Source organism: Mixophyes fleayi, chromosome 5 (assembly GCF_038048845.1).
Source record: "Mixophyes fleayi isolate aMixFle1 chromosome 5, aMixFle1.hap1, whole genome shotgun sequence".
Lineage (NCBI taxonomy): Eukaryota > Metazoa > Chordata > Amphibia > Anura > Limnodynastidae > Mixophyes > Mixophyes fleayi.
The window spans coordinates 36,048,837-36,060,566 of NC_134406.1; the positions used below are offsets into that span (position 1 = coordinate 36,048,837).

The window sequence follows — 11,730 nt, forward strand, 5'->3', positions numbered from 1 at the left end:
TTTCTTGCTATCGGGCTGTGACTTACTCACAATGAATATCCTTCTAATATACACATTCACTCGTCTGTAGGTAAATATTATCCCATTAGCTGCTGTATGAAAAATAGGTAGAGCATTCTGAATAATACCATACTAAGTATGGATGCTTGTGCTGGAGGGGGCAGAATTTTACGCGAAGATGAAGATTTGTAGAAACACTAGCGAGTGTATATACGAAAAAGGACACAGACATACTGGGCCTGATTCATTAAGGATCTTAACTTATGAAACTTCTTATTTCAGTCTCCTAGACAAAACCATGTTACAATGCAAGGGGTGAAAATTAGTTTTCTGTTTTGCACATAAGTTAAATACTGACTGTTTTTTCATGTAACACACAAATATGAACTTTAAATTTCAGTGTACAAATAAGCTATCAAGTATTTGTGTGCTACATGAAAAAACAGTCAGTATTTAACTTATGTGCAGAAGAGAAAACTAATTTTCACCCCTTGCATTGTAACATGGTTTTGTCCAGGAGACTGAAATAAGAAGTTTCTTAAGTTAAGATCCTTAATGAATCAGGCCCTCTACCATTTTTATAAGGTAGGCGTTAAATGCTAATAGCCTCATGTAGTAAAAAAAATGCTACAGAGTTTAGGGTTCAACAAAACAGTGTTCGTAATCATTTTGACTTTTGTTTCATATGCAAGAGAAATAGTGCAAAACACATACAGATAACATTACGGATAGCTTATCAGACGTGTCCTCCGTCCAGGGCCCATGTTATTGTAGCACAAAGCAGAAAAGAATAGGTCTCAGGAATAATCTGTTACACACTTCAACAGCTTTGCGTATTGTACCATGTTGCAAAACATAAGACACGATTACTAAATAACCTTGTGTACAATAAATTACTGTATAAAACGTTTCTTTTGCAAATGTCAGCATCTCTCATACAAACAGAAGAGAACAGAAATAAAACAATAAATAAAAGAAATTCACAGAAATGTTACACAAACAATTCAAAGTCGGGATCCGGGGTCACATCACTGTGACCGATTCCATATTAGTGCTATAGTTGCCTTCCTTACATTTTGCTGGCAAGTTGCAAAACAATACTAAAGCTTCCTAAGACGTTTCTTCCTGCTTCTTGAGCAATGAACTGAAGACTGTCCAAAGCACTAAGGGGTTCTCACAGTTGTGCTGCTTTTCCCAATGTTCAAAGAGTTTATTTTGGACTTCAAACACTTCCTTACACAACAGGCAGTTAAAATGATTTCCACAGCAGAACTTAACTTCTGTGCATGATCCAGAAGGAAGATCTTTCTGACTTGAGCTTTCTTGTCCCTCCCTTGATGGAGTGGACTCAACTTCAGAAAATTCACTATGAGCCGTGTCAGAAATCCGTACAAGTTCCCCCAGTCTGCTAGAACCAACCGGCTCCTCACCATAGCTATGACACTTGACCACATTCCGCCTCTCGCTGAGCAGTTTCCAGTGGTGGGTTGCTTGTTTGCCCACTTCCTCTTGAGCACCCTGTCGCTGCTCTAAAACACCCTCCTGCAAAATTTCACCAAATTCTTCTCCGTGTTCACGAAACAAATGGGGTTTCATATCTGAAAATGTAGGCGCTATGAAAGAACAACGCCCACATTTTATTTTCAGCCTGATCTTATCAGCTTGTCCTGGAATGGTGTCATCTTCATGACTACCATTCTTGTTCCTGTAGAGAAAGAGAGAGAAAATAACTATATTAAGTAAGGAAAGCAGTGATCCTCTCACTGGTTAAAAGTCCTACAATTACAGCTAAATTTCTCCCAAACTTCAAAGTCTTTCTTTCTATTTATTTTTTGGGCTGTTTTGATGGCTGCAAAAAACATGCTGCGCAATGGAAGACAAAGGACAGGTACCAGGCCAAGCTAATAATAACCCCTACAGAGAGGTGAAAGGTGAACAAAAATGGGCACACACAGATTGTAGTTCTATTAAGATTTCTGCTCATATGTTTAAGGTAACTTTAATTTCACCTCTAAACATGTATATCTATCACTCATAACTAGGTATTTAATTTCTAAAATTGCTGTTGGGAGAAAACCTTGAAAACGCACCAGCCACTAAATTCCTCCTATCCCTCATAGATAGAAGAAGGATGGAGGACGTAGCTCTAAACGTCGTCAACAGGTACCACAACATTTTAAAAGCGACTGATGTAATTTCCTACTAGATGTTAATAGCGACAGGTGTAAATTGTGACATACATAAGAGTAGACTTCTTGAAATAGCGACATGCCACAATTGAGACAACCACAGATCCCGACAGCGAGACTGACTTCACTTATAAGGGCTGATGTTATTAAAGGGGCAATGCGAGGGCCCGGCAGCTGTATAATGTTTTATAAGAAGGGTTGTACATTATACTGCCGCCAGATCCTCGCATTGTCCCTTTAAAAGCATCAGCCCCTTACAAGTGAAGACTACTTTTATGTATGTCACAATTTACACCTGTCGCTATTAACATCTAGTAGGAAATTACATCCGTCGCTTTTAATATGTTGTGGTACCTGTTGTCTGCGTTTACAGCCACCGAGTAGAGGGACCCATGCCACAACTTCTCCAATCAGCTGCAACCCACCAAACCTACACAGACTCGTTTATGTTTGAACATGGGAGAAGCACTGAAAATTTTAGGGTTTCCCTGGAAATGAAGCGTCACAAGACCCGAAGCCTGCAAGTTGGTAAACAACTAAAACTTGTGGATGCTGGAAGATGACCACCTCCTTTAAGAACTGTTTTTCAATGTAGATTTAATAAACACTCACCTATCCAATGAGTTTACTTCATCCTTTACCTTGAGGGTCAGAATTTTTTTCTCAAGTTGTTTAACTGAAGACTCTGTGCTGATGATAACTCGATGCACTTCTTTAAGATGGCCAAAATATACTCTAATGTGGCCAAACACCTTAGCACAAAACTCACAGCACATCAGCTTCTTGAGACGGCTCTCGCTATGGTGAAGCTTCATGTGCGTGCTGAGACTACCCGAGTGTACATAGGCTTTGCGGCATAGACGGCAATGGTACGGTCTCTTGTTGGTGTGACTGTTTAAGTGATCTTGTAGGTGATGCTTGAACTGAAAACTATGATCGCAAATATGACACTTGTAAACTACCTTTGCCGCTGAAGACATTTTACAGTCATTGTTTTGAGTCAATGAAAAATGATCACCTTGCTTCCACCTATGTGGCCTAATACTGAGCAATCTATGTCTAATAGTAGATTCTGCCAAGTGAGCTTGTAATACAGAGGTAGAGGCCCCCAGTGATGCCAAGCTCTGAATTTCCACAATTGGCTTTGGCATAATGTTCCTGTATTTTTTCACAGACACAAACTTTTTGTCACTCTCATTAACAACCTGAGCTCTGACTTTATCCTTGCATACAATTAGTTTGCTTCCAACCAGTTTCATTTTAGGTTGGCAGCCGGTCTCACCAGAAGCCTTTCGTTTCTTTCCTCTTTTCTTTCCTACCACACCAGTTTGTTGTCTCAAAATGCCCACATTAGGTTGGCATGGACCGTCAGGCGCGGAGACATGTGGAACCGTGATTGAAGGAGGGGTAGCTTGCACTTTCTTTGAAGAGGTCTGTACTCCAGACCGCCCTACATTCACAAGTGGAATTTTTCCCAAACCTGCTGACTGATTACATTTAGAAACAACTGATTTCTTAATCTTTGAATAAGGCAAGATTGGTAGTTTTCCCTTAGGAACAGACTGGATGAAATGAACCGGACTGCCAAACACCATTGGAGAGAGGACCGATAATGAGTTTGTAGAATCGACCACTTTGTTGCTTTTACATCGAACCAATGTTCCATTGTCTGCTCTCTCAGCATCCACACTGAGATTTATAGGACTACCAGTGCTAAATGTGGTAGGCAGACCTTTCTCAACGCATGGCAAAGCACAATTATTTACTTTACCAACTTCTGTTCCACTTCCTAGAAAAATGCTACTTTCAGAATCGGCGTCTTCTGCTGCTGTCATGGGAATATGTTTTCTCGTTTGAGCTTCCTGTTTAGGGTCAAATTTTGTAATGCTTTCAGAATGACGGTCTTGAGTTACAAGTACAGCGGACTTTCCTACTTTAGGTTTATTCAGAACCTTTGCCTTTTTGTTCAACTGCTTCTTGCTTTGAGTAGGTTGGTACCTTGGAATGGGCAATTTAGGATTTTCATGCAGAGGTATGCCCGTGGTTTGTATTACTGATCCACCCATTGGAGGAGAGACTTGTGGTAAAGCTACTAGAGAGAAAGTACCATCATGACTGGCTACTTTCATCAAAGTATAGTTCTGTGTATTAATAATCAAGGGTTTAGAACCTGGCGGTGCAATGTCTGGCATGGAAGGTGGATAACTTGATGACAAACAGGAAGAAACAATCTTTGGTGAAACTTTCGGTGCAATGGTTCTAAAATGGGTCGTGTTAGGTACAATCTTCCTGCCAGTTGGCCCGGTGGATCCAAGGTGCATCTTCGTCTCATCTGTAAACATACAAAATATGTAAACAAAAAAACAAGTACAATTTTGAAATTAACATTTATTTATTAACTTTAACTGATCGGATTACAATTTCTCCAACAAATAATTGCTCTTGGTTTTTTTTTTTTTTTTTGCTCTCATCTGATAGTTTTAAGAAGGACATGTTGCAATACCTCTAGCACCAGACTGACAAAAATTCATATACATACACTTAGGGGCCTGTGATATTAACCATGACTACCTAATGAATGGGCTGTGGTACCACATTACGAAGCCATCCTAAGAAAGGCGAGTATCCTAGTTTTCAGACCTTCTTTTCTGTCAAATAAAAAATGTTTGCTTACACTTTTACTATAATTTTTATATCTATATAAGAGGCCAGCCAAGTAGTAGATTTGCTGATTTCCTCCGATTGTGGATTTTATTACCCAATTCAATAAATGTGCTGCTTGATACGGTCTAGTTGTTGCCAACATTTCTTTTTCCTTCATCTAATTCCACTAAAAACCATACTGATCCAGGACAGTCAAATGTTTTCAAACCTGGAATTATTTTTATTTAATTAACAAATGTGTTACCTACTAGATAGCTTTGCTGGGTTCTCACTTTCCTAGGTTTTCTTGTGACCAGTCTCATGTTGTTTGTCACCTGCTAATCTCATCACATAAACTAGAACAAATAATGTTTCTTATGTTTGTTAGTGTTATATTTGTGCTTCCAGGTATAAGACCTGCTGTCAGGAAGAAATAAGTTTCAGCCAACAGTGCAATGGATTCCTAGTGGTACGTTACTTTGAAAGAAACACAGAGTACCTGCGCTGAGGAAAGCTTTACAGACCGTTTAAAATGTCTCAGCACTGCAAAATAAATATATGTAAAGATTGACTGAAACTTTCCATTTTAATTACATGACCCACAATAATGAAATTAATATAGGGGCTAAGAAGAGGGTTAATTGGGATTTCATTAAATTTCAGCCTCTGGAGACTTTGAAGGTTAAAAAAAAAATCTAAACATGCATCGTAATCCAGGAAAAGTATTGCCTACTAGATTAACACATTTTATAAAATCTAAAGGATTCGTTAATACCGGAGAAAACTCAAGAAGTGAAAAGTTAAATTAATTGGTAAGTAAATATCCATACTAGAATCAATTAACGGGATATGCATCTCTGCAAAACAAAAATTTTAAATGACATCTCTAGCCCTATGGAACGGTTATATCCAGAGATAAACACTCATTTTCTTCTGGTTTTACACATCAAGGAATTGTTTGAAATAATTTGTTATGCCAGGGTCTCTATTCAAGATACACACACAATTCTGTATCTGGATACTTTACAAGTTTATGATAAAACATATTTGTTTTTTAGTTTAAAAGTAAACAAAAACTTGAAGGAAATGTTTCTCTTAGTGTATGTATTACATGATTTATATGCATTGGTCTGAATCACTGGACTTTGTGACAACACAGACTGTACATCATAAAAAGACAGTAAATGAAATACCTGGAGATGCGGCTTTTCCAACACATATCTCCTGGACATGATGCATAGTTTTTTTTTATTTTCTCTGCAGGAGAACCGTGCACAAGAGACAGCTCCTGCAAAATGCAAGTCAAAAAGCCCAATTTACTGATGAGACATAACTGCCAGGACAGTACTATGCAAACAACAAGTACCTGGGCGAAACTATGTCACTTTCTAAACCAACAACAGCTCCCTATGGCAGGGTCACATCATAACACGGGGAAGAGGCGCCTGACTCCCCACCTGATATCAGCCAAGAGTCACCTATCAGTAATGTGCAGCTCACAGAACCCAGCACTGCAACCTTCCCGTCTAATCCTCTTCCGCATGACGTCACACTCCTCGCGCTACTTCCCAGGGAAACGTTCTGATGGCTCCGCCCACTGTCAGTGATCTCCGTCGGGGGAGGCGGTGTAGTAGACATCATGCATGACGCCAGCAGTATATGTATCTAAGTAATAATAACCCATTGCTCAGGTGGTTCTTGTTTACAAAATGTCTCAAAAATCTGCAGCACAGGTCTGCACGGATTATCCGCTATTCTCTTCTACAAATTGTAGGGTAATCCCTATATGCAATGTAAAAGCATCCATTATATGTGTTTTAGAGTGTTGTGTGCAATTCATTATAATAATATAACATGTAGCTCAGAATCGTGTTTAAAGTAATGTATAGTTGAAAATAATTCAAAGTGAATGTAAGTTTAATGAGTAACTCAAATGTAATTCACATATACTCAGGGCCTGATTAAGGGTTCTGGCCGCCCTAGGCTAATACGGCCGCAGCGCCCCCCCCCCCCCCCCCCTCCTCCGAATATATAGGTGTATAGGAACACTCCTGAATATGAATGTTCAGGTGTATTCTCCAGCATTCAAATTTAGACAGATTGTGCCATTGTCTCTTACCTGTCCTTGCTCTTCTCTCTTGCAACTTTGTTATCCTCTCGTTGGCTTCTGGAAAGTTGGCGTCCTTTTTTGAAAATGCAAAAATGTATTATAATGCAAACCCTGAATGATTAGGCCCTTTAGTTAAAACAAAACACTCCATTATGGCCAGCTAAAAGTACCCCATTGTACAGGCATATATAAGCAATATCTGAATATTTGTTGTCAATCAAATACAAACCTCTACCAGCCCCATCTTACTAATATTTAGTATAAAGGGCTCACCGTGTATGTTTTGTAAACCTTACATCAACCTTATAATTCTAAAAAACCTTTGCATGCAAATAAAGACACGGAGACTTGAATAAGTTATTAAAAATTGCCAGAACTTTTATTATGATTTTAATTTTAACTAGACCTATGGTGGCGGAGAAAGGGCACTGCGAAACAACTCTCAAGCTGACAACACAATCACGAGTGGACTGGCGCAAACCGCCGTACGTCCACCACCACGGGGAACAAATCCCAACATAACTTTTGCGCTGAGTTGGCGTCAGAGTGACTGCCCATTTTAAAACTCACTCTGCCCTCCCTCACCGAGTCGAACAGGGACCCTCCTCACCGAAGGGCCAAAAAGGGAGTTACTGGTGCCTCAACGGGGGGCAGTGACCTACGACAACTACCAATGCGCTTACAAATCAGCCGCTGAACGCAGTGCCTTCCTACCGCAACATAACCGGACATACCCTACCAAAGGAGTGGGTGGGTGGGATCTCGTGCTGTGGAATGAACGAGAACAGGAAGTGCAGCCTCCTATAACAATCAAGGTCCCTCCCACTGGATTACACATTGGTCGGGCCAACCCATGTTAACACCTTCAGGTCAGTGTTCAGCTTACTACAAACCCTGTCGCCCTTTAAGTGCATTCATCCTATACAGCCTCATTTGTCATTCTAGTGATTGCTGAGACCACCCATGTGACCACCACACAATCATGAGATTCTGCCCCCCAAAGCTGCTCTATTTTTTAAATACCCCCTGCAGCCATTTTCCTTAACCACAACCCCCCCCCCCCCCGCACAGCCATTTTCCTTAACCCCTGCTGCAGCCATTTTCTTTACCTCCCACCCTGCATCCATCCCCCTTGCAGCTATTTTCCTTACCTCCACTCTGCTAGCTAGCTATCCCCCCGTCACATCAAAACTCCCCCAGTCACATATATCAGCCCCCCTCCTCTGCCCTCCTTCATACATATCAACCTCTCTACCTCCCTATAGATTTTCATGGCAGCCCCCCCCTCCCACCCTATAGATTTGTATGACAGTCCCCCTCTCCCTCCCTATACATATGCATGACAGTCCCCCCTCTCCCTCCCTATACATATGCATGACAGTCCCCCCTCTCCCTCCCTATACATATGCATGACAGTCCCCCTCTCCCTCCCTATACATATGCATGACAGTCCCCCCTCTCCCTCCCTATAGATATGCAGGGTAGTCCCCCCCCCTCCCTATAGATATGCAGGGTAGTTCCCCCCTTCCTATAGATATGCAGGGCAGTTCCCCCACCCTATAGATATGCAGGGCAGTTCTCCCCCTCCCTATAGATATGCAGGGCAGTTCCCCCCCCCCCCTATAGATATGCAGGGCAGTTCCCCCCCCTCCTTATAGATATGAAGGGCAGTTCCCCCCCCTCCTTATAGATATGCAGGGCAGTTCCCCCCCTCCCTATAGATATGCAGGGCAGTTCCCCCCCTCCCTATAGATATGCAGGGCAGTTCCCCCCCCTCCCTATAGATATGCAGGGCAGTTCCCCCCCCCCCTCCCTATAGATATGCAGGGCAGTTCCCCCCCTCCCTATAGATATGCAGGGCAGTTCCCCCCTTCACTTACCTGTAGTTGTGCCAGCGTCGCTCCTCTCCTCAGATCAGCAGATAGGAAGTGAAGACGTCCTGCTTCCTGTCTGCTGCACAGCAACAGGCAGCCTGGCGATTGGCTGTGTGTTGCTAACCACTGACCACCAATGCTTTTGATCATCGAGCCCTCCAGCCCCCCGCAGCGATCCCCAGTGGCGACCCCCCCCTCCCCCACCCCCACCCCCAAAAAAAAATGAATGAAGAAAAAAAAAAAAAAAATTGTAAAAAAAAAAAAAATACCCACAGTGCAGCGCCCCCCGGGACCCAGCGCCCCAGGCTGCAGCCTGGTCAGCCTAGTGGTTGATCAGGCCCTGCATATACTCTACACTCACATATTCACATAGTCTGCACTGAACATCTTAAAACAATAAATATTTTTTAGTTAACACAAATACTGACACATCCAGCTTCGTGACCTGATCCACTGAATAGGAGTTGCTGACCTAAAGTGACACACATGTAAAGCGGGATATGTTACAGAACTGGCTGCAGTTTTGAAGGAGTGCCATTTATACATGCCCGTACATTTATAAAGTATGGGCAAATCTTAATTTAGTTATTAAGTAAGTGTGTGGATTTTGCACTCCTTATAAGGTGGCTATGCTTTCAACCCTGTTTTCCTATAGCACTGTAATCTTATAAATAAAGCACATTACAGTTATGGTCCTTGGTCGAACTGGAGATTTAGAGGTAGTGATATGAAAAATGGAATGTAAGTGAATGGAATTTAATAGCTTTACAATGAAGGCAGTAAGAATCAGTGGCGGCTCGAGGGGGGCGGGGGGGGGGGGGGGGCGATCGGGGCAATCGCACCCCCTAGCAGGAGCTTGCTGCCGGCGGCTAGTGTGCAGGTCCGTTCGGCACAGACAGGCAGGGAGAGTGTGCTGCCAGTCTGCAAACAATCAGAGCAACAGGGCAGCACGCTCTCCCTGCCTGTCTGTGCCGAACGGACCTGCACATAGTGTGCAGCCGTAGGCAGCCTTAGCTGTCAAAAAGGGGGCGGAGACTAAACCCCCCCCTAAAATCCCCCCTGGTAAAATAATTTTCTAGATCCGCCCCTGGTAAGAATAGTAACGATATGGCATAGCGCCGTATACACCGCCACTTCAACCACTGGTTATGTTTTAAATATGCTCACTTTTGATATTATATAAACTCAAGTCCAAGCTTTTATTATTATTATTAATTTTTATTTATAGGGCGCCACAAGGTATCCGTAGCGCCGTACAAGGACAAACAATGGCACAGTACAAGGTGAAACAGCACAGTATAAGTAACAGTAAGCACTATAACTCTGGGGGCTCAGGCACAGCATGAAAGAGAGGGAGGGAGGGGAAAAGTGAGTACAGGCAGGTAACTATGGCCCAAGAGGGTGGGCACGGGTGACAGGTTGAGAGTCACTGAGGGGAGCGGAGAGAAGCGAGAGGAGACAGAGGGCAGAGGGACTGAGAGGAGGTGAGCTGAGTAGCTGGAGAGCGCAGTTAAAAGTGATGGAAACAGAAGGTAGGAGAGCCCTGCTCAAAGGAGCGAACAATCTAAAGGGAGGGGAAGACAGACAGACACATGGATGAGACGGAGAGACGGGAGGAAGGGGGAGAAGGGAAGAAGGGATGAGAAAGAGAGGTAGCCGACCGGTGGGAGTTTAGGCATGAGACTGGAAGGCTTTAAGGAAAAGGTGGGTTTTTAATGTTCGTTTGAAAGAGGACAGATTAGGGGAAGTTCTGATGGAGCGGGGGAGCTTGTTCCAATGGAGGGGAGCGGCGCGGGAGAAGTCTTGGATACGTGCGTGAGAGGAGGTAATCAGAGGGGAAGAGAGGCGACGATCGTTGGACGATCACAGTGAGCGGGAGGGAGTGTGAATAGAGATAAGGTTAGAGATGTAGGGAGCAGTGGAGTTGGCGAGGGCCTTGTAAGTCAGAGTGAGGAGCTTGAAAAGGATTCTGTAGGGGAAGGGGAGCCAGTGAAGGGCTTGGTAGAGTGGGGATACAGAGGTGGAACGGCGAGAGAGGAAAATAAGCCTAGCAGCGGCATTAAGTACAGATCTAAGGGGAGCGAGATGAGAGAGGGGAAGGCCGATAAGGAGAAGGTTGCAGTAGTCCAAGCGGGAGATAATCAGAGAGTGGACGAGAGATTTGGTGGCATCCTGGGAGAGGAAGGGCCGAATGCGGGCAATGTTGCGAAGCTGGAAACGGCAGGATTTGGCGAGAGAGTGAATGTGAGGGGCAAAGGAGAGAGAGGAGTCGAGGATGACACCTAGGCAGCGGAGTTGGGGAACAGGGGAGATAGATGAGTTGTCAACAGTGATGGAGAGGTCAGAGGGGAAGGAGGTACGAGAGGGAAGCTTTGCAAACTATCTAAATAAAAAAGGTCCACATTATTTCAGTTCAACTTTTTAGCAACTTTTGTATAAACATCCCTAAAAATATCCTTGCTTGGTCATTTGCAATAATTGTAGGTGTGGTTAAATCTTTGAAGAGATGTGTTGTTTGATGTAACTAAAGTTGCCAATTAGTGGATTGGCTTTGAGTTTTATTGTCTTCGTAACTCCCAAGCAGGCTAATATGGAAGTGGTCTTTCTGGTAATGTCTGTGTCATGAGCGGATACTAAGCATAGCCTAATTTATCCCGATTTTCCCATCTGGAATGTTGTGATGTATCACATTTTAAAGTAATCTACCTAGCTATGCTCTGATATACTCGCAGGATTCCATGTCAGACACCCTTGTATTTCCAGAAATACTCCCTACATCTGACAGTATGCTCAATTCTCCACGCTCAACACCCTGGAGAACCTTTAATGAATTCAGCTCTTAGTGCAAATCTATTGATAGCACTGTTTGTACAGCTGACAAATGGAGGATGGTTTCATATTCACACCTTCGTGT

General features: G+C 43.1%; 1 protein-coding gene across 3 annotated transcripts; it reads right to left on the reverse strand.

The window, feature by feature from the left end:
• Nucleotides 1–493: 493 nt before the first annotated feature.
• Nucleotides 494–6,368, reverse strand: ZNF438 (zinc finger protein 438). 3 transcript variants are annotated; one of them, XM_075212028.1, is made up of 4 exons: nucleotides 6,290–6,368; nucleotides 6,026–6,120; nucleotides 2,802–4,521; nucleotides 494–1,705 (listed from the first exon to the last, which is right to left on the reverse strand). In XM_075212028.1, exons 2-4 carry the CDS (start codon nucleotides 6,069–6,071, stop codon nucleotides 1,111–1,113), a joined length of 2,361 nt encoding a protein of 786 aa, XP_075068129.1. In that variant the 5' UTR covers nucleotides 6,072–6,120; nucleotides 6,290–6,368; the 3' UTR covers nucleotides 494–1,110. The 3 variants fall into 3 exon arrangements, with proteins under 3 accessions (XP_075068129.1, XP_075068128.1, XP_075068127.1); XM_075212027.1 differs by having other exon boundaries at nucleotides 6,199–6,361; XM_075212026.1 differs by having other exon boundaries at nucleotides 6,026–6,361.
• Nucleotides 6,369–11,730: the final 5,362 nt, after the last annotated feature.